The sequence below is a fragment of the Delphinus delphis genome, chromosome 8 (assembly GCF_949987515.2).
Source record: "Delphinus delphis chromosome 8, mDelDel1.2, whole genome shotgun sequence".
In the NCBI taxonomy this organism is placed as follows: Eukaryota; Metazoa; Chordata; class Mammalia; order Artiodactyla; family Delphinidae; genus Delphinus; species Delphinus delphis.
The window spans coordinates 11,829,729-11,853,351 of record NC_082690.1 but is presented as its reverse complement, the minus strand read 5'-3'; the positions used below and the strand labels follow the sequence as shown (position 1 = coordinate 11,853,351).

The 23,623-nt window shown below is 43.0% G+C and overlaps 1 protein-coding gene across 1 annotated transcript in view; it reads right to left on the bottom strand.

Annotated features, from left to right (window-relative positions):
* The window catches only part of CLMP (CXADR like membrane protein), an 87,362-nt gene that overhangs the window by 15,676 nt on the left and 48,063 nt on the right, over window positions 1–23,623 (bottom strand). Inside the window, exon 2 of the mRNA XM_060017762.1 lies at window positions 1,834–1,991. Coding sequence (XP_059873745.1) covers window positions 1,834–1,991 — 158 coding nt within the window. The remainder of the gene's footprint in view (window positions 1–1,833; window positions 1,992–23,623) is intronic.

Below are 23,623 nucleotides of genomic sequence, written 5' to 3'. Positions count from 1 at the left end.
ATGCACGTGCCTTAGCTCCTTATTTGTGAAATGGCACCAATAATCCTGGTTATGAGGATTAAGTTAAGTGAGATAGTATGTGCTAAACAGATCTGTGCCTGGCATGTAGCTAATATTTATTGCTCGGTCTTTAAAAAAAATTTCTTGGGGGAGATTGGGATTGACATATATACACTAATATGTATAAAATAGATAACTAATAAGAACCTGCTGTATAAAAAAAAAATAAAAAAATTTTTTTTAAAATTATTGAATGACATTTCGCTTTAAGCTCCAAGAAGGCAGGGATGCTGCTATCGTCTTCACTATTGTACCCCAGTGCCTACCGTAGCACACAGTAAGTGCAAAATAAATTCATGCCATGTGAATGACTGAATAAATGGCAATCCTTACTTCAGAGCCTTCACTGAAGATAAGTAGGGAACTGTGCCTGCTTATCAGAGTGATAACAGAAGCCGTATCAGTGGCCTTCTTTAATCAACCCTTATGTTCACTTGGCTACATAACCAAGCAACTCTTTTCTTCTTTAGTTTAAATGAAACCCCTTGGGTGAAAGTTAGATGAGTGGTGTCATTCTTGGATTTTTATTAGAGGAACATGGCCTCTTATTTACTTCCTTCAGAACTGAGAGTATCATGTCTAGGGTTGATTATGAAATTGTTGGAATAAACATGCACAGGTTAAGGTGACCTTGCTCTCGAGAGAACAGAGTGAGTCTTGGGATGATGTACTGTGAGAACAAAATGACAAGCAGTATCAAAATAACAAGGTGATGTAGGCAGCTCTGTAAGCAAGTTAAACTCCAACCGTGATCCTGGATTTTCTTTTCAGCGAGAACCTTTGCTTCTCCCTGCATAAACCACCTTATGAAATTAGTAGCATAGACAGAGGAGAGGAAAGGACAACTTTGCACTTTTTATAGGGAAAGAAGTAAAGTTCTGAAAACGAAGCAAAGTCTAAAGTCAGCTTCCTAGGTTATAGTTTTTTGTTTGCCTGTTTGTTTTTTTAAAATCACAAGACTTTCAACAAAAAGATTTTTAAAAATAAGCCAATGGGTAAAGGGAGTAAGAATAGTTATGCTAGAAAACCTAGGTTGAGGCAAGGTACAGTGGCTGAGTGCAGCCAAGGCAGAAAGGATGGTAACAACAGGGTACCTACTTCTCATTCTCTAATGAAGACCAGACCAGGGGGTCACCAGGAGCAGAGAGTGACAAGTTCTGTTCTCACCACCAGAAGTTTGTAGAAACCAATGGACCACCCTGGTGGTCCTACAGAACCTGAGCACTGCAGACCCAGGGCCAGCTCCTTTGTTTTCCAACTCTAGAACCAGTATCAGTTCTTTTGCTAGCCAGTTATACATGTGTTAAACATTTCCATTTATGTCCTGTACTTGTTCCTCTGTATCCTATATTGTTTATCATATTACACAATCTTAGAGTTCAGAAGGCGTGAGTGCACAAAGCTTAGGCATCGGCAGGTGGGGACGGTTTCAGAGGAGAAAGAGGAGCAAGATTCCCAGTGCAGGTGTGGCTCTGGCCCATCAACCAGGCAATCAAGCTACTTCATCCTTGCCCCCTTCATAGGAAAGACCCTACTAGGACAGATTCCCTCCTTCGGCAAATGATAGATGGCTTTCTCGTAGTTCTTGCTTGCCCAGGAAACATAGAATCTCTTATCCTCACAACCCAGTACCCTTTCTTGTTTATAGTTTTGCATCTGGAAGACTCTAGCCTTTTTCTAGCTAGAAAAGCAGTTCTAGCCCTTTCTGACACAAGGAGAAAGGCCAGGGAGGATGGGGGAGAGGAGGCGGGGCTCTAGCCGGCGCACACTCACCACTTTTTGGTTCCCTTCATGATCGGTGAGCAGCCATTCGATATCCAGGGTGTCTTTTTCTGGGAGCCCCAGTTGATGGTGACAGGGCAAAGTGACCTTTTCCTCTGCCACTCTCTTGATCTCAGTGTGAGTCCCCAAGGTTCCAACATAGTAGGAAACTGGAAGAGGAAAACCTCTGATGAATCACGCAGAAACTGGATGGCAACGTGCAGGAAGCAAATATTACAACTAATAGTTATTGGATGTTTCTGTGGGCAAGGGGCGAGTCAAAGTGTTGGAAGAATCCTGGACCAGAAGTAATGGAAGTCCCGGGTCTCACACTGGCTCCTCCATATTAATTGAATTCATCATATCTTCCTTAACCCCCCAAATTACAGTCCAACTAATGCCCACCTTTCCTACCTTACTGGGTTTTTAGGAACAATGAAATAACTCAGGTCAACAACAGCTTTGTCTTTTGACCTTTCTCTCCTCTACTAGCAAAGGCCTCCAAAAGAACGGAACTTAAAAGGGAAGGCAGGGTTGGCCTCCTCCCAGAACAGGCTCCAGATACCGGTTCACTCCTGAGAATCTTCTTAAGGTCAGGCTGCCCTCACAGAACTCTGAGTAAGTGCAGCATTGCCTCTGGGAACAAGTGGGCTCTTACAGGCAGTCCCTGCTTCCTTTATGGACACACATTCTCCTACCTTGCCACCCCCGCCAACTTCTCTCTTTCATTCTCTGTAGTTTCTTTCCTTTTTTTAAATTGAGTTATAATTGATATAATATTCTACATAAGTTACAGGTGTTCAATATAGTGATTCACAATTTTTAAATGTTATACTTCATTTATAGTTATTATAAAATATTGGCTATATTCCCCACGTTGTACAGTATATCCTTGTAGTTTATTCTATACATGATGCTTTATACCTCTCAGTCCCCTACCCTTTTATTTTCTCTGTAGTTTCGTATCATAGGGCTTCAAAATATCAAGCAGCACCTTCTATCCAAAGCAGAATTCCAAGTTACCACATTTGGATCCTGTCCCTTCATCCATCCAATATTACTTTGGCCAATAGGAATTCAGTTCCACTTTTGCTTTCTTTAACTGTCATCTTTTTCCAGGAATGGTATGGTATCAGCAACTTTACAGCCCAAGTCCACCTTCTCTCCTTCCTATTCATCTCTTAGTACCTGAGTTTTTCTTTTTCTTTTTTGTAACTTTTTGGCTGCACCACATGGCATGCGGGATCTTAGCTCCCCAACCAGGGATCGAACCTGCGCCCCCCTGCAGTGGAAGCTCGGAGTCTTAACTGCTGGACCTCCAGGGAAGTCTCTCTTAGTACATGACTATTAAATCTACAGTATTGATGACCGATACATTGATATGATGAAACCTCACCTGATTCTAGGTTTGTGTCTGGCATTCAAGGTGTGCTTTAGCTCTGATCCTCCTTTATCTCCTTACACAGTGATAAAGAAGCTCAGTGTCAAAAATGACCTCTTTCAAGCCATTCCCAATGGAACAGAATCACACAGCCTCTAAGATGGAACAGCCCCCAGTGCCAGGGCTTGTGTGAAGCCCTCTCGCTGGCAGAGAACTCACTTTGTCACTTTAGAAGGGTGTTAAGCACTAAAGACCAAGAGTCGTGACCAACAGAAGCATATAAACTACCTCTCTTATTCCCTGTTCATTTCCCCAAATTGATTAGCAGCAAATCTGTAGGAAGGAGAAGGGCCTGTCTTCTTGCCTGCAGGGAAGTGAAACAAGGAAGAAGGGAGCAGAGGAGACTGTGGTTCTCGCTCGGGGGACTGACGGGCTGAAATGCAGGGGCCCTCGGAGGTAGACGTCAAGAGAAGCAGCAGGTGGATTCCCAAGCTCCATGGCCAAGAAAGGAGACTAGAGAAATCTGCTGAGCATAAGGAGGGGCCTCAGAACCAAAAGACAAGCCCCTCGTGGGGTCTAACGGACATTCTCAAGAAGCTTTCTGTTATCTGTTTAGAACTTGACACTGCAGTGGGCGTGGCCGCCATGTAGTGAGCACTTCCAATGGTGCGGCTCTGCACTGAGCAGCCGCTCTATAAAGAAAGGGTTATTATCCAAAATCACTGTGGAAATGTAAAGAGGGGGTTAGCAACTTGCCCAATATCATACAGCTAGCGCAGTGTGGCAGTGCTGGGCTCCACCCAGATCTGTCTCACTGCGAAGCTCACACTGACAACCATGCTATGCTGCACATGCCCTTGCTTTTTTTTTTTTTTTTTTTTTTACAGTTTGTTGGTATTTTAATCTTCAACATCTGAGTGCTTTATTGGGTCTCTACACAGGTGACCATTTGTGTTTGATCTCTACACAAATGACCATTTCTCCAGTGCTTTTTCTGGAGAGACGACAGAGACAGCAAGGTCTCAGTTACCTGGCAGACACAGGGCAGTACTTGATGAACTGGGGGAAGAACTCTCCAGGGCTTCTTCATCCTCCTCTGTCAGATTTTCATTCTTTTTTTTTATTCTGCTGGTGGTAGAAGACTAGTATCATTGACTTCTTCCCTTTCTTACATTTTTCCACACTCTGCCAAAGGGTTGATCTTACCTTCACGACTATCTTCCGTACCTTCTCACTTTCATAGTCCTGGAGTTGATCTCTGAATCCGAGTTAGGCTCCTGTGGTTTCTCAGTGACCTCTGCCATGGTGTAGCAACAGTGTGATCTCGTGCCCTTTGTTTTATGTGGCTTCCTGGATGTCTGGTTCTCCCGTTAGCCTCTAAGCTCCTTGAGATCAAGTTCTGTTCACCACTGCGTGCCCAGAGCACTCAGCCTGGGTCTCACACGCTGCAGGTGCTCAATAAATATGTGTTGGATGGATTTGAATCTAACCCACACAATGATTTTACCAATGAGCAACCTGAGGTCTGGGAATAAAGGAGTCGGCCCAAGGTCCTACTGTTAGGGGAACCACTGACCAAAAGTGCCCTTCCTGGTCAGGCACGACAGTAACTACTTGCATGAGTTATCTTACAACAGGAGGTCCTGATAAGGAACTCGGAACTGACAAGCTACCACCAGTCGGAATAAGTCAGGAAAGGTCAAAAGGAGAGAGGAGATGCCAGTCCGTATGTCCTACCAACCTCCCAGAATCCTTCTCGCTGGAATCCATCTTGGCTGAGCGATGCACGTGTCACCAGGAAGGACCCTGAGTCAGAATGATTGGCCAGAGACAACCCGGAAACTAAAACCTGAGACTGTGAGCCACGTGGCAGAGCCTTTCTCCAGGGTTCCCTTACCCTGCTGCTCTCCCCCCGGGGACCCCTTCCCCATAAAGTCTCTGGCTTTGTCAGCACGTGTGTCTCCTCAGACAATTCATTTCCTAGTGTTAGACAACAGCCCACTCTCGGGCCCTGGAAGGGGTCCCCCTTCCTGCAACACTACAACTCATTTAGTGGCAGAAATAACCCATATAAAACCCATCCTCCCTCAGTCCCCACAAAGCAGAGGCGGTTTGCACTGTACTAAGCTAAGCCTGTAAGAAGGAGCTCTGGCTTCTATCCCTGATCATTCCACTGGACACGACAATGTTCAAATGAAGCACTCCTGGCAAAGCCAGAGAACCCAGTACCAACTTGGTGCATACAGCAGGCACTCTATACCTTGAATAAATTGCAAAGAATCAGCTACGTAAGTTGCCGATTTTAGCCACTAGAGGGAATCAAAGGCTCAGATTTGGTTGCTGTCCCACAAGGAAAGGAACGTAGTGGTGGGCGGCGTGCTTTGCCAGAGCCCCAAGTTCTATTCATACCGCACCCAGAATTAAACACAGCAGTGCAGGGACTGGCCACTCAGTGAATACAAACGGCTTTACCAAGGCAGGGGGCCTCAAGATCAGGGTGCACGCACCTTCAGTCTTCCCTGAACCTCAGTTCCCCAGGACCCCTGGAGATTTCTCAGGTCCTTCTGTGCTTTTAAACCCATACTCCTGTTCTACAGTTTACACGGACAGGGGCCTGGGCTCTGATTACCACCCCCAGGCTCGGCAGTGCTCATGGGGGATGCCGAGCACGTCTGCCGCCTGGCCGGTGAGCAGGAAGGAGCAATCCCAACACCCCGGGGCCATCCTTGGGTTCCCTGGACACTGAACGGTTTGTCTTCATTGAGAAAGACCTTAGGGATCATCAAAATTTAACTGCAGCTTGGAGAACTGAAGCGTCAAGTCACAAAGCTGGTTGGTGGCAGAACTGCCAAGTAAGGGAATTCTCTCTATCGTGTGACTGGGACTTGTGGCGTTTGACAGTGGGGACAGGTGCTGGAAGGCGGCAGTGGTAAGGACCCCCTCCATGTGCAAATGCAGTCATGGATGCTGCGGCCGCTCCCTAAGCTGAAGCCTTTGCCTACAGCTCCAGCACTTAACAAAGGACCCCTGTGAGCTTGGGAGAATTACCCTCTCTGAGCCTTAGTGTTCTCATCTGCAAAATGGGAATTAAGCTGGAGGCTGAGGTAAAGCACCTGGTGATGGCACATAGGGGCCTCCCCCTAAAATGTTCTTCTCTAGTACAGAAAGGAGCTTCTCCTCAGAGGACGGCTGCCTACATTCGTTAAGATTAGTTTAAGGGTTTATTCTCTAAAGGGCATGTACATTTATTAAAGATTCTCTTGAACCTTCAAGACCTCCTTCAAAGAGAAGGGGCAGGGGTAACTTTATTTTTTCAACATGAATACTTGTATATAACTGAGGGAAAATAAGCCACATATTTTGAAGATGAATCCACTGAGGAGATGAGTCAGTTTTTATTAATTAATTTATTTATTTTTGCTGTGTTGGGTCTTCGTTTCTGTGCAAGGGCTTTCTCTAGTTGTGGCAAGTGGGGGCTACTCTTCATCGCGGTGCGCGGGCCTCTTACTATCGCGGCCTCTCTTGTTGCGGAGCACAGGCTCCAGATGCGCAGGCTCAGTACTTGTGGCTCACGGGCCCAGTTGTTCCGCGGCATGTGGGATCCTCCCAGACCAGGGCTCGAACCCGTGTCCCCTGCATTAGCAGGCAGACTCTCAACCACTGCGCCACCAGGGAAGCCCGATGAGTCAGTTTTTAAAAGGCGATTTCTATAACCAATTGACTATTCACATTAAAACACTCATAGTTGACTATTCTACTCACATAAAACATTCACTCTCAAATCGCCTTTCTAAAAATGTTATATATGAAGAGCTGGCCTTGTTTCAGTGGTCAGGTAGACGCCTTGGACAACACTTTCAAGGAAGCTCACTTAGGCCAAGTAAGTGAAGCCTATAGTCTTCAAGCCCTGACAAAAACACTGTTTCCCTCGTATACTGAGGCCCTATTTCTGGATCAGACTGTATGGGTTCGAGAGATGTGGCAGGAGTGAGAACCCTGGCTGAATTTTCTCAGATGGCTCTCCTAGGGCTGCCAGTGACCCAGCTTGCTTTCACGGATGCAAAAAGACAAATGGCCAGGGGTAAATTTTAATAGAAACCAGGATGCTGCATATAAAATATCTATTTCTCTTTTCTTTCCCTAACAGAGAAATTTTCTACTTCTCAAATACTTACTGAATGCCTACGGGGTACAAGTTGCCCAGGGTCTGCTTGCTACTCTCTCCAAAGAATGGATCCTCTCTGCTGCCCTCATCAACACAGGTCATGCACACTATTTAGTGTACAGCAGGGCACCTGCTAACAGGCTATGGAGGGGTGCAAGCACCTGCTTCCACTCAGTGGTTACACTCTTTTCAATGGACCTGTTCTCTTACCTGAAGAGGAGGAGAATTTTCTTGTGTTTTGCTTTACATGGAATATTTGAGAAAGCCTCAAGAAAATCAAAATCATCGAACGTCATTTAGCAAAATTAAAAGGATTTTGGAAATTTAAAAATAGACTTCTCTTAATTTATAGATCAAGAAATCAAGGCTTAGAGAGAAGTGACTCACCCAAATTCCTCCTGATTTCTAAGACTAATATATATATATTATATATATATATAAACTCTGTAGGGGTGTGTGTGTGTGTGTTTGTGTGTGTGTGTGTGTGTGTGTGTGTGTGTGTATGCGTGAAGGCATGTACCTTCCAGACTGTATGGAACACTGTATGCAATTCAAGTTACAGCAGGATGCAATAGAAAGAGCATGAGTTTGGAGTCAGACAGATGTGGACTTAATTGGCTCTAAGACCAGTTAATTCCCTGACTGCTCTTTTTTCCTTCTCTGTAAAATGAGCATAAAAACATCAACCATGAAAGGTGATTTTAAGGGTTACATGTGATGTATGTAAAGTGTCTGGCACTGGCACATGGTATACAGTACATACTCAACATGTGTTCACTGTTATTATTAATAGTTGTACACGCCATGCTTTGAAAGACAAGGAAAACCAGAAAAACATGCTGAGGAGGTGAAGAAGAATTGTGAGGAGTCTGAAAGTCATTTTGCTAGATAACTCTTAATATTTGGCCATATTTGCTCTCTCTCTCCATATATATATATGTATCTGTGTATATATGTATGCATATGTATATGTATATATACATACATATATGTATGTATACATGTATATTTTGCTGCATACTTTTGCTGCTATGTTTCAACATCTTGATTACACCTAGGAAAAGTGATCACATTGTATGGAAGATCAATCATTTCCGACAAGAGTGGTTAAGGAAGACGCCAAAAGTAAGTGGGATTAAGCTGGTTCTGGAGAAGACAGGCTTTTCCTGCACAGACCCCAGGGAAGGCAGAGAACATTCCTGGTGGAGAAGCAGCTTGAGCAGAGGCAGCCTCTCTCCTCTCGTCAGCCTCTCAGGCGCCCTTGCTGTGAACCAGGCAAGTTTCTCTTCTCTCTATTTTGCTTTCCCAGTCCAAACCCAGCATCTCTCCAGCCAGCTGCCTTTATGAGGTGTTCGGAAAAGGAAAACCAATTCACTCTGAGCTGCTAGATTCATCTCAATGTCTTCTCAGAGACAAACGTATGATTGATATTTAGAGAAAGCCTGGAGCTGAAGGAACGCAGCTGTGGTTATCAGTGGAATTTCAGGCATCTGGGAATCAGTGTGGTGCCTTGTTTTTTTCCCCCAGGAGGTGAGCATTTGTTCCTGTAATCCTAAAATTAATGTGGGTGCAAGGACCAAGATGGCAGCCTTGGGCTTCAGTGGCGGGGTGGGAGTGTATAGAGCTTCCTCTGGCTTCCCAGCCTGGGGGTTGGTTTCAGAGGAGAAGGAAGGCAGAAGGAAGTGGGGAGGAAGATGGAGTAAAGGAGGAGGGAGGGAGGGAAGGAGCAGGGCTAGATGTAGGGGGGAGAGGAGAGGGGAAAAGGGAGAGCCTTATGCTGATAGAAGATAGTTGAAGAAGTTTCCAGACTAAACACAGGCTGATTAAAAATTATCAACTCATGGGCTTCCCTGGTGGCACAGTGGCTAAGAATCCGCCTGCCAATGCAGGGGACACGGGTTCGAGCCCTGATCCAGGAGGATCCCACATGCCGCGGAGCAACTAAGCCCGTGCACCACAACTACTGAGCTCTGCGCTCTAGAGCCTGCGAGCCACAACTACTGTGCCCGCGTGCCACAACTACTGAAGCCCGTGCGCCTAGAGCCCGTGCTCCGCAACAAGAGAAGCCACCGCAATGAGAAGCCAGCGCACTGCAACAAAGAGTAGCCTCCGCTCACTGCAGCTAGAGAAAGCCCACACACAGCAACAAAGACCTAATGCAGCCACAAATAAATAAATTAATTAAAAAAAATTATCAACTCACCTTCCTTCCCCTCTGTGAAAACCTGTCTCAATATGTACTTTGTGTGTATTTATCCACATTAAAAAATTGTACGCAGCTCTTCACCTATCAGGTATAAAGGGATCACATAAGATAACAGTTTCTCCTCCCTCCTCAAACCATTTGAAAGCTAATGATTAATAATACTATACATTTATTTAGCAATTAACAATTAACTCAGCCTATTCAAATGCATCATCTCACGTGGCCCTATGAGCACACGATGAGCTCATGTTATCACCTCTGTTTCAGAGAAGAGAAAACAGAGGACCACACAGCTGAGGCCACACGGCTGATGGTTGGGACTGTGGGGACATGGGCCCACCTCCAGTGTTTATTCTAATCTCTTTCCCACACCAGAGGTCATTGCCTTTGCCTTGAAATTCGTTGGAAACACGGAGGTCGTGTTTATTAAATATGGGCGGCACAGAGCTAGGTAGCTGAGCTAATCTGAGTGAACACATTTAAGGTATATAATTATCTTGCTAGCTGGGATTCTGAGCCAAAGGCTAGATGAAATTTAACAGAGACAATTGTTAGAAGTTATAGCTAGGCACAAGTACAGGGTGGGAAAGACCTGGAGGACCTGGGGGGCTACAAGATGTACACTGACCAGTAGTATGATATAACTGCTGAAAAAGCACATGGAGTTTGGGTTGCAAAACCGCTTTGAGGAATAACTGCTTCATTGTCCTCTATCCTAGACAAATGAGCACACCCAGAACAACTGTGTTCAGTTCTAGAAGCTGCACATGAGAGGGACATTGACAAAAAAGTTGGTATCCAGGGTTGTAACTGGGAGATGATGGGATCTAAAAACATGTCATATGAGGAATAGTTGACACAATTATTGGTGAAAAGGTAGCAAGACGGAAGACTAAGGGGCAACATGGTAGTTCCTTTCCAACATTTAAAAGCCTACAAAACAAGTAATAGGCTTATTGAGTGTTGTTCCAGAGAGTAGAATTAGGTCCAGATGGTGTAATAGATTCAATCATAAAAGGATAAACTGGGAGATCTCCAACACCTCTTTCCAGTTCTGAAATGATATGATTCTCTTACAAAGGATCTATTCCTTTTGGGCTTAATATCTTTTTTAACTGAATTATAGTTGAATTACAATGTTGTGTTAATTATTGCTGTACAGCAAAGCGACTCAGTTATACATATATATATTCTTTTTCAAATTCCTTTCCATTATGGTTTATCACAGGATACTGAATATAGTGCCCTGTGCTATACAGTAGGACCTTGTTGTTTATCCACATCTGGGCTTAATATGTCGATAGACTTCCTAACAGTTAGTCCCTGCCTGATCGGAGAATGCACTGAATCATTTAGTGAATTTTCCATTCCTGGAGTCACTCAAGTGTGGGTATGTCAGGGGCTGTGAAAGGGATCCTTATGTGTGGATGTTAAACTCAATATTTCATGTCCTTCCTAACATTCTATGAAATATTTTTCCAACGCTTGATATAGTCAAGGCATGGTCCTCGCATACAAAGTGTAAGATACAGATGTATACTATTAGCTGTCAATGTATTTTGTCATCACCTATCAGCTCTTACACAATTTATACAAATAGTCTAGTTTTGTTCCATTGTAACATTACTTTTCAAGATTACTGACGGGCTCTTTGATAGAACTAAAAGGAACTGGCCCCATGCAACTGTAGCATTCCTTTCCCAGCTGTGGATATTTTAATCCACAAGGGGGCAGAATTTGCTTAGCGAGATTAGCCGAGCCTCACCTTATGTTTTTATAATAGTAAAAAGGATTAAAATTGACGAAGAGTTATAGACGACCTTGGATTTAAGCTTGAAAAGCACTTTGTTGCCATTTGTGGTTATATGCTAAATTTCAAACTGTATGCATTTAGTTTCCAAGGGCGATGGAAAAAATGGAAATCTTAGAAAATATGATCAGGCATCTGAGAATAACGTCATTAAAGAAATAGAAACACACACTTTTAAAAAATAACTTAAGGTCACTGGTTTAACTTTTTCCAACTGAAATAGGTGTTTACTTTGTCTAAGACCAAAAAAACTTATTTTCATTGCAGAACTTTTATGAAACAAATCAATTACTCAGGTACTGTGAAGTATCATCTTCAGAGAGTCGGGGAGGGAAGGAACAAAAATCCATCCCAGGTGGCTTAGAGGGGAGAAATCAGCAGAAGAACCCTCAGGGTCCTTTACATCTTGATGTTTAGCCTTTGTTTTAGGTTGGTAATTTACTGAATTACAAAACCCTAGAATGCCCTGGTTCTCTGTAATCTAGAATCTCAAGCTTGGGAAGGCCCCGAAGGTCATCTTGGTCATTATCCTGCCTTCAGGTCAATTTCACATTTAAAACTAATCTGCTAAAACATATGAAGTTGTTCATAGTCTCTCATTATCACTGAGAATCTGAAATCACAGGAAAACTTTTATAAGTTCTTGACAGGTCTGTTAGTATCAAATTGTTTATTATTGTATATCATAAGATATTCAGGCATACTGATTTCTATAGCATTTCCTTAAACATCTCATCCACCATGCTTCAGATTCTGGGTGCCACAAACTAACGGGAACATTGACAAAATAGTTGGCAGCTAGAGCTGGGTAACCAGGAGTGCATAGTTGTTCAAGCAATATGAGTAGCACTCCTGTTACCACCCTAGATGGTGCCGGGCTACAGAGATGAACGACATTGTCTTTTGTCTATGAAGACGTCCCAATAATAGAGAAACAAAAGAGGCACCCAACAGATCCAGTTCAAGGCAGTGTGTGTGATAAATATGAATGTGAGGGTCAGAACATGCTCTAGGATTTAGAAGAGGAAGATCACCAAGGCGATCAGGGATGGCTTCATACAAAAGGAAGTATTTAACCTGGGCCTGAAGAATAGGTTGGACTTTTAGCAGCTCTAATTCATAGGTGATGACATTCCAAAGACTGGGAATGGCGGCCTGACTGCTTAGGAAATGAGTTGTCAAGCTGACCTCAGGGTTTGGCAGATTAGAACATCACTGTGGACCCTCGATCCTGGTGAGGTCTCACAGACTGGTCTGTAGTATTACAAAATCAGCGTGTAAGCTCTACCTACCACTGTCCTACACCTGGGGGTTGGCCATCTGGGAGTAATGGTGTACCCTGATTTCTCCAGTACTAATTGTCAGGGTAAGGCTACCAATCTAGTCTACAGGGATCACTCTGCTACTAAAAAATATACCAGTTACCCCTCAGAATTCTGTTCGCAGTAGTATGATTGTACATGTTCTGTGCCTGTATTCATGTCCACATATGCAGCACCACACACACACACACACACACACACACACACACACCTGTCTAGAGACCCCACAAGCATGCCCGTGTCAGTATGCAGATCAGACAAGAATGTATGCCTTTGATGCTGAGATTCCAAGAGCTAACCTGTTTCATTGATATGCCTATTTATAGCCTCTATCTCATTCCAAATGCTAAGTCTCTTTCTAAATCTAAATCTTTTATTACCTCAGCAGAGATTTGACCAGAGGGAGGAAATTAAAAATAGACACAGACTGGCTACTGAGAAAGCAGTAGTCAATTTTTAGGGATTCACAGCAATGGAGACTTGAGATTATGCTTATAATTAAAATCTATTGATAAGTTAAAGCCTCATTTCAGCCTTTAACTTTATCCTTCCTCCTCCACCTTCCCATCAAAGCTAATTACAAAGAGAAGATGCCCAGTCTGAACTTCATCTGTTTCCCTCTCCATCACCCACTCTAGGGACAGACAGAAGAGCCAAGAAACAAAATGACAGTACAAATTGGTCACCCAATATATTTTTTAAAAACTCCCGATGGAGGGCTTCTCTGGTGGCACAGTGGTTGAAAGTCCGCCTGCCGATGCAGGGGACACGGGTTCGTGCCCCGGTCCAGGAGGATCCCACGTGCCGCGGAGCGGCTGGGCCCGTGAGCCACGGCCGCTGAGCCTGCGCGTCCGGAGCCTGTGCTCCGCAACGGGAGAGGCCACAGCAGTGAGAGGCCAGCGTACCGCAAAACAAACAAACAAACAAAAAACCCAAAAAACTCCCTATGGAAACATTTATCAATAATAGCTAACAATTTTTGAATGCTCATTTTGTGCAAAGCATTGCACTACTCTATTTATATTTATTTATTTTTAATTAAAAAAAATTTTTGGCTCCGTTGAGTCTTCATTGCTGTGCGCGGGCCTTCTCTATTTGCAGCGAGCGGGGGCTTCTCTTCGTTGCAGTGCACGGCACGGGCTTCTCATTGCGGTGGCTTCCCTTGTTGTGGAGCACAGGCTCTAGGTGCACGGGCTTCAGTAGTTGTGGTGCACGGGCTTAGTTGCTCAGTAGTTGTGGCTCAGTAGTTGTGGCTCACGGGCTCTAGAGTGCAGGCTCAGTAGCTGTGGTGCACGGGCTTAGTTGCTCCGTGGCATGTGGGATCTTCCTGGACCAGGGCTTGAACCTGTGTTCCCTACATTGGCAGGCGGATTCTTAACCACTGCACCACCAGGGAAGCCCTCAAGTTATATTTATTTCCATTTTTAAACTTCTCAACAATCCTGTGAGGTAATCACTAGTACTATTCTCATTCTATAGACAAAGATGCTGAGGCACAGAGAGATTAATTTGCCCAGATCACACAGTTAGTAAGGAGTAGAGCCATGATTCTAATCCAGGCATGTTATCTGCAACACCCATACTCTTAACAGTGTATTATACTGCCTGTCAGTATATATATATTTAACAAACATTTTATTGCTCTAGAGTTCTGCTGGGATTCTTGTGAATTCCTGCAGACCTTCTCATCATCTTCTTTTCTACTCTTGGTCATATACAGAGATGCTTCTCAATCTTTCTCTATTATGTTCCCATTTTTACATATATATCAACTCACACTCTTCTTTACTACTATTTGGAATAGATTAAATACTGTAATTAAACAATGGCATTTTAGAGCAGGCCTTTAAAAACTAGACAAGAGGAATGTACTGCTGACCCAAAGAAGGTAGACACAAAAGAGTACATGCTACGTGCTTCTGTTTATACAAGGTACAGGAACAGAAAATTCATCTATTCTGTTAGAAGTCCAGATGGTGGTTACCCTTTGAAGGAGGAGGAATGGGTTGATGGGAACATGGGGAGGCATCCAAGGGGCTGACTAAGTTCTATTTCTAGATTTGGGTGCTTGTTAACTTGGGAGTGTTCATTTGTGAAATTCATCAAACTGTACACTTATGATTGTGCATCTTAGGTATGTATCTTATACTTCTTTACTAATTTTACCTCTTTCTGCATACCAAATCGAACTTATTCCAAAACTTAGCAGTTAGAGTTTCAAACTCATTCCAAAATTTAGCAGCTTAAAACAACAAACATATTTCATAGTTTCTGTGGGTCAGGAATCTGGGCACAGCTCGGCTGGGTAGCTTTGGCTTAGGGTCTCCCATGAGGTGCAGTAAAACTGTTGGCTGGGGCTGTGGTCTCATCTGAAGGTTTGACTGAGGTAGGGAGACTCCATTTCTAAGCTTACATACGTGGCTGTTGGAAGGTCTCAATCCCTCACTACATGGGCCTCTCCAAAGGGCTGCCTCGTCCCATGGCAGCTGGCTTCTCCCAGGGTAAGTGACCCAAAAGAAAGCACAAGAAAGTGTCGAAGATGGAAACGCAGAGGAGACACCTGTTGCCATATTCTTTTGATATTTGTTATAAGTGATTACATTATTCCTGCCCACAATCAGGCAGAAGGAATACTAGGAGGGAGGAAGTCTGGAGACAATCTTAGAGGCTGCCTACCACATCCTTTAATAAATGTTTAAAAAATTATGCATTAGCTTCCTCTACCTCCCCATTGACAATGATAATCACCGTCTCATAGAATTAAAAATGCTTTAACTATTCACAAGTTTTTTGGTAACCCAACAGCCCTAGGAGGAGGTTATGACATGAATTCTTCATTCTGTTTTATAAAAATGTAATGATAAGCTTGATATTTTACCACTTTTATGTCTGCATAGCACTTTTTAGATTTCACAGTTCTTTCCCATATATATTTTGAGTTTTGTTATGCAGAGTAGGTGGGAATTGTAGTTTAGTGTTAGTTTATCTGAAAGTACTCTGCAATCATAAAAATGCTTTATAATATTAACAATATCTAACATTCATTGAGTGCTTACTATATGCCAGTTACCGTATGCTGAGGAATACATACATATATGTACATTTTATATATATAAACTCACTTAATCACTTAACCCTATGAAGCACGGTTTGCCTCATCTTACAGAGCAAAACCTAAGACTCAGAGAGGTTAAGTAATTTGCTAAGATCTCAAAGTTAATAATTTCAACTCAGTCTGACTTCAGACCTCCCATGCTCTACACATGATATAAACTATACTCTTCACATCATTCCGGTAACACATTTTCCTGGAATATGTCATGGGGAGATGTTTACAGAAGCTGTGCCATCCTAATATCATGGGGGCAAAAAGAAATCATCTTCAAAGGTTACAGCAGGTAGAATGTGGAAGACAGTAATTCCCCCAAAAGGCCTTTGTATCCAAGATTCAAGAATATAATCCTCCTGCCAATGCAGGGGACATGGGCTTGATCCCTGATCCGAGAAAAGCCTGCGTGCTGCAGAGCAACTAAACCCGTGTGTCACATCTACTGAGCCCATGCACCACAACTACTGAGCCCACGTGCCTAAGGCCCGTGCTTCACAACAAGAGAAGCCACCACAATGAGAAGCCCATGCACCGCAACAAAGAGTAGCCTCTGCTTGCCACAACTAGAGAAAAACCCGAGCGCAGCAACAAAGACCCAACGCAGCCAAAAATAAAATTAATTAATTTTAAAAAAAAGGATATGGTCTTTCTCCAAGAGGCTGATGCTACTGACCTATTATCATTTGGCTAAAGTGCTGGAATATATTCTTACTAATATGCTCATGAAAAGGTGACCATTCATTACCATTTAACACAGATTCTTATTTATTTTTTTTCTTACGTGGCTTAGTGTTATTTTTTTTAACATCTTTATTGTCATATAATTGCTTTACAATGGTGTGTTAGTTTCTGCTTTATAACAAAGTGAATCAGCTATACATATACATATATCCCCATATCTCCTCCCTCTTGTGTTTGCCTCCCACCCTCCCTATCCCACCCCTCTAGGTGGTCACAAAGCACCGAGCTGATCTCCCTGTGCTATGCGGCTGCTTCCCACTAGCTATGTATTTTACATTTGGTAGTGTATATACGTCCATGCCACTCTCTCACTTTGTCCCAGCTTACCCTTCCCCCTCCCCGTGTCCTCAAGGCCATTCCCTACATGTGTAACACAGACTCTTCTAAAAGGGCTTATAAATCACTACTGAATTAGATAAGTTCTTAAGGACTGCAATAAGCTTTCATATGCTTCCTACAACAAGTATGTGAGCAGAACTATAATCAGGCTTAGCTCTTGCTTCACAAGAAACATCTCAGAGCTTCTCTTCTCCCAGAGACAGAGAATGGCAATTAAAAATCTGGACCTTGATCTGTGTGCTATGTAATGATGGTATACAGCTAAATCAGCTAACCCAGACTTCAGCTTCTCATGTTGAGGTGGCAAGAAGAGACCTAGCGTTGCAGCCTGGCTCCCTACACCCAATATACATCCCTGCAGAAAATGTCAGGTCTCAGCAGGGGAGGATTTACAGTGCCAAACAATTTCCCCTAGCTTTACTTCCTTCCTCTCACTCACCCACACCCAAATGACTCAAATGGCTGCTTCATGCTCATTTATCCTTTCATTCACTCCTGTATTTATTCAAATGACCTAATGATGAGTCTTGGCTTTGGCTCGCCAGAGGACTGACTTCCAGAAGATCTTTGCATTTTCACCAGTGCAGCAAACAGGTTCTGGCTGACCTCCCTTTCTCCCTGCCTACTCCATGCTTACAAGAGAGGAGTGGAGAACTGGTAATCATCCAAGGGCTTTTGATGGCTTCCAAATTTAATTAACTATTGGCATCACTTAAAAGCGATTTCTTGATTCTAAACTTTTTGGAATAATGTGATAAGCATATGGTAAACATTCAAACAGAACAAAATGGTCCACAGTGAAAGGTAAGTCTGTTACCCACACCTAGTCCTCAGTTTCCCTCCTACAGGTGACACTTGTTACCAGTTCCTGTGCATTCAGTGTCTCACACTTGACTCCTGGCTTGGTTGCTATGGAATATTAGGTTGGATACAGTTTTCTCAATTCCGGAAGGCATTGCTCCATTCACTTCTGGCTTCCAGAGTCACTGTTAAGAAGTCTGATGCCAGTTTTAATTCCAATCTTTCATAAGTGACCTCTTTTTTCTCTCTGAAAGTTTTTAGGGTTTTATCTTCATCCTTGGAGTTGTCAAATTTTGCTAAGATGGGTTTTGGATTGTACGTCTTTTTTTTTTCCCCATTCATTTATTGTTAGTAATCTGAAAGCTCATTTAAATGTAAGGCAATGTTATTATACTATTTAAAAATAATTCCTTCCATTTTCACTTCTTCCTCTTTGTATACATATGTATTAGATGTTGGACGTCCTGGGTTGATCCTCTCATTTTCTTACCTTTTTCTCATGTTGTTTGAGTTGTTCCGAGAGTTCTTTTCAAAGGATCTCTTAGAGGTCATTAAAATCAGCAACTCAAACACATTTAGTACATACTCCTTTCTGGTTATATAACCTCTGACAAGTTCCTTACCTTCTCTGTGCCTCAGTTTTCTCATCTATAAAATGGGGAAAATAATTGTACCCAACTCATGGGCATTTAATGAGGATTGTTGATTTATACACACTACTATATATAAGATAGATACCTAATAAGAACCTACTGTATAGCACAGGGAACTCCACTCAGTATTCTGTAATGGCCTATATGGGAAAAGAATCTAAGAAGAATAGATATATGTATATGTATAACTGATTCACTTTGCTGTACACCCGAAAGTAACACAACATTGTAAATCAACTATACTCCAATAAATTTTTTTTTAAAAAGATGTGGTATATATATATACACAATGGAATACTACTCCCTAACTATTAAAAAAAAACATAAAAAAGAATGAAATTTTGCCATCTGCAGCAACATGGATGGACTTGGAGAGCATTATGCTATGTGAAATAAATCAGACAGAGAAAGATAAATACTATATGATACTGCTCATAAATGGAATCTAAAAAATACAACAAACTAGTGAATATAACATAAAAGAAGCAGACTGACAGATATGGAGAACAAATCAGTGGTTACCAGTGGCGGGGGAAGGGCATTATAGAGGTGGGGGAGTGGGAGGTACAAACTGTTGGGTAGAAGATAGGCTCAAGGATGTACTGTACCACAGGGGGAATATAGCCATTATTTTGTAATAACTGTAAATGGAAAGTAACCTTTAAAATTGTATAAAAAATTTTTTAAATTTTAAATTAAAAAAATGAGGATTAAAGCATGTAATGAGGATTAAGTTAGTTTAAATACATGCCTGGTACATAGTAAATGTTCAATAAATATTGTTATTATTAATCTGTTCCTTTTGCATAACATTCTACAATTTCTTCTCTTATGTCCCTTAGGATATTGATCATAGCGCTCCTTGCACAGTCTCTGTTTCTATTTGTTTTCCTCTTACTTTTCTCAAATGTCTCATGTTAGGGAAAGAGACACCAAAAATCTCTTTGGAAGTGCTGTGAGCCAACAGGGCTTTTTGTGCCACGGATTTCTCTGTAGGCTTTTTCACTGCGGGATTCCCAAATGTCAGCATCCGGAGGCTTTTTCTTTGAAGCTGTTCTCTTTCTCCAGAGAATTCTCAAGTCACCCATCTGTCAGTGGGAGGTGAGTAATGGCTGCCAGTGATCTCTGAGCTGGGTGGCCAGGGGGTCGGAGGGAGAGTCCTGTTCAGAAATCCAACAGCCTCAAAGAAAAGGCCTCCAGACCTTGACTTTGGGAAGCCCCATGTTTGCAGTTTGGCCCTTTGCTCTTTGCTGTGTCTGATGTCTCTGTTTCTCCAAACTCCCTTCTCCTGTAGGGTGGGGGAGGAGTTGGGGCTTCTCTGTGGAGGGTGCGGAAGGAGAAACTTAGATCTTTTTAAACAGACTGTCACCTGATCCCCCAGCGTTAAGAACATGCCTCAGCTCATCTTTTTGCTCCACGAGCCGGCTGCCCTCTACAAGCAGCAGGTTTCAGCCACGGGGACCTGGTGAGTCAGTTCTTCCCTTCATCCAAATGTTTGCCGACATTTCTCTTTCCCCTCAATTTCCTCCCCTATTCTCTTGACCTTCGTGGATTTACAGCCGTTTTATTCCTTTACTTTCATCTTAATGGGATTTGGGGAGGAAACAGAGAAAAACACCTGTGTTTAACCCAATAGGGGATTGGGGGCGGGGAGCAAGCGTTGTCTTGCCCTAAGACATTTTCTCTGCTCCATGTCTGAGACCAACTAACAACTTGATAACACCTGTGGCTTTTTATTCTCCCACTTCTCCTGTTCAACAGATAGTCATCTTTGCAGGGTGTGTCCCTCGACTGTGACACTGATATCTGACCCTGTGCCCGATGGGACAGTCCTTTGGGAACAGAGCTGCGTGTCCTTTTCCTCAGGCCGCTCACGTTGGTGTTGGCGACAGGATGGTCACACCCCTGCTGGAAAGTATTTCTGCTGCAACCTCCTTTGTTCAGCCTGATAGGAAAGGAGAAAGGACGCTTCTGTCTTCTCCACTGGACCTCGCCTGAAGAGCAGGGTACCAGAATAATGTGAAAGCAAGTCTTATCTTGTTTTTTCTTTCCTCCCTCCCTCCCTCTTTTCCTCCCTTCCTACCTTCCTTCCCTCCTTCCTGTTCACTGGGCATGTTGTATTTCAACTATTTTGGTTCAGAGTGGGGAAAAATGAATCAAGGTTTTCAGAACGCATGGAAGCAGTTCAGAAACCCTGGGGATAAAGCCATCCTGCCCAACATAAAAGCAGCCCTGTTCTGCCCAGCACCCTCCTTCCTCCGCCCTCACCTCTTTTGCTGCGTTTGCAGCTTAGAAACCCTATGAGAGGCTGAGGCCCTCCTAGGAAAAATATTTGTTTAAAGTTCTCATTTTCTCTGTGGTTAAAAGCCACTGTGGTTCTTAGTCCCGGAATCAGCTTTTCTGGGCATATCACACTGGTCTCCATCTGTGACCTTTCTAGGGGCATGAACTCTACAGAACTCTAGCAGAGATCTGAAGATTTTTGTTCAGGAGAAATTGGTGGCAAGCCCTGTAAGGAGCTGCTTGGGACATGCAAGCAGATTTCCTTGACCACTAGCTCCTGTGTCAACCAGGGAACCAACAGCGTGAGCACGTATTATGTCCCCACTGTGCACAGGGATTTTGTGAGAGATAACGAGAGTAGGATTAACACAGGATTCCTGATTCCTGCTCTCAAGGAGCATCCAATATAGTTGTAAGTGGTGTGCAAGAATCAGAATGCCATGAGACAGTACAGAATGGGCAAATCCTGGGAATTCCCTGGCAGTCCAGTGGTTAGGACTCCACATTCTCATTGCTGAGGGCCCAGGTTCAATCCCTGGTTGGGGAACTAGGATCCCACAAGCCGTGCGGCGAGGCCAAAAAGAAAAACCAAAAAACGAAACAAACAAACAAACAAAACCTCCCAAATGGGCAAATCCTGTAATGTCTCAGGAGCTCAGAGGAAATAGTAACCCAGGGATGGTGACAATCAGTAGAGGAAGTAACCCCTGTGGTCTGAAGGATCGCAGCATTTCAGTAGGTAGGACGGGTGACAGGTAGAGGGGAACTTTGCCAGGCAGAGAGTTGGGAGTAGAGTAGTGCTGGATGTTTGGGTGGGAGTGACATGATCACTCAAAGTTGGGTTGCAAGGGAAAGAGAAGAGGAGGGCGCAAGTCATTTGCGGCGAGATTCAGGATACGGAAGCTTCTAGAGAAATACTACTTCAACTGGCCCGCAGAGCACAGCTCTAATTTTTCTTTTGATTGTTGTTAGTTTAACAGTGGTCTCAGGTTTTATCAACAGTCTTCCCGCCTGACCTGGTTTACTGTTCTCTGAGATTAATCCAGAAGCAGATGGAGACTTAATTTCGCCCGCTCTCCACCCTGTGAACCCCTCTTAAATCTCCAGGCTTTTGCTGGGCTGTAGTGTCACAGGTGAGTAAATTGAGATAAAAAGGAATTTAGACATATTTCATTCAGCACCACAGGCCTATCTGGCAGCAGAGGCCTGAAGTGTCCCATCCCCACTTTTCTGGATCGTGCCTCTGAAATAGTCTAGCAGGCATCTGCCCATATCGTTTTTAGGATAGCTGGGGGTCTGAACATGACAAAACCCACCCCTTGCCATGACCCGCAAGAAGTTGCTCACTCTCTATTGCCTCACCTTCCCTGCCTGGAAAATCTCTCTCCCTCTCTCATGGAAACAGCCCAGGTAGGTGGCTTTCCCTAAACAACATGGCTTTCTCTTATCCTCTTTCCCATAGTACTCAACAGACACCTATTAGAGTCTTTATAATTTGTTGTGCCTGAATATTTGTTCGTCTTTTCTCCCACTAGACATTAAGCTTCCCAGGCAGGGACAGTTTTGTACCCATCTTTGTAGTTATACAATGCTTGTCACAAAATAGGCCTTCAGTGAAACGGAGCTAATTTTTCAGAGGGACATGCAAATTCTCTGGGAAGCTCATCTGAAAGCATTAATTTATTCATCATCTCTCCATTCATTCATTAAATACTTGCCAGCTTTCTACAACTGAGCCAGGTTTATGAAGATAATAGTAAGGAAAACAGAATTAGTCTCTTCCCTCATGAAGCTTATATTTGTGTGATAAAGACTCACAGGAATAAAAGAAAAATACTTAATCGTAAGTATTAAGTTATATTAAATGTGATCAATTAAATAGAATTAAATAAAATCTGTAAAAGTAAAAAATGTTTTACTTTTTTACTGGGCCCGTGAGCCATGGCCGCTGAGCCTGCGCGTCCGGAGCCTGTGCTCTGCAATGGGAGAGGCTACAACAGTGACAGGCCCACGTACCTCAAAAAAGAAAAAAAAAAAATCAATCATAGTAATCTCCCATATTTATAGAAAAGGAGAAAAGAAATGTCATTTCAGTAGATGAAGAAAAAGAATTTAACAAGTTTGACACTCACTTATGATAAAAGAAAAAAATTATTGGCAAACCAGGAAAAGAGGAACTTCTTAAAAAACAAAAAAACAAAACAAAAATAGAACTACAGTGGGAAGTCTGCAGCCCGAAAGAGGGTCCTCACCTGACCATGCTGGCACCCTGATATCAGACTTTCAGCCTTCAGAATTGTTAGAAATAAATTTCGGTTGTTTTTTTAAAAAATAGAACTACAAGTAAAAAAGTGAACATTACTTAAAAATGTAATCATCAATGACCTTTTTTGCAAATTGAGTCATAAAATGTAGAGGTGAGAGGAGCCTTGTGGGACTTCTATGCTAATAGCTCTTTTTTTTTTCCCCCTGACCAGGGATTGAACCCTCAGGAGTGAAAGCGCAGAGTCCTAGCCACTGGACCCCCAGGGAGTTCCCACTAATAACTCATTTTATTGATCACTTCCTAAGAACCCTACGAACATTATCTTATTTAATCCTTAAAACCAGTCTATAAAATAGTTTCAATTTTTATTCCCATTTTACAGATGATGAAACTGAGGCTTGGAGAAATCAAATAAAGTGCCTAAGGAAATGCAACTAGTAAATGGCACAGCCAGTATTTGAACCATGGGTCTGTCATTTGGCATTCGTGGTCAGCACTCATTTAGCCACTTTACCTTATAAACTAAGCAACTGAGTGTTGGGTCACACTGATGCAGGTTACTGGCAAATTTAGGACTAGAACCCAGGCCTTCTGACTCCAGGGGCACTATGTGTTACTTTCACATCTAATCCTCCCACTCCTTCCTTTTCAACAAAACACACGTTATTCCTCCTTGGAAACTCCAGGCCCAAAATACTAGAGAAATAAATATAATTTAGAGAGCCA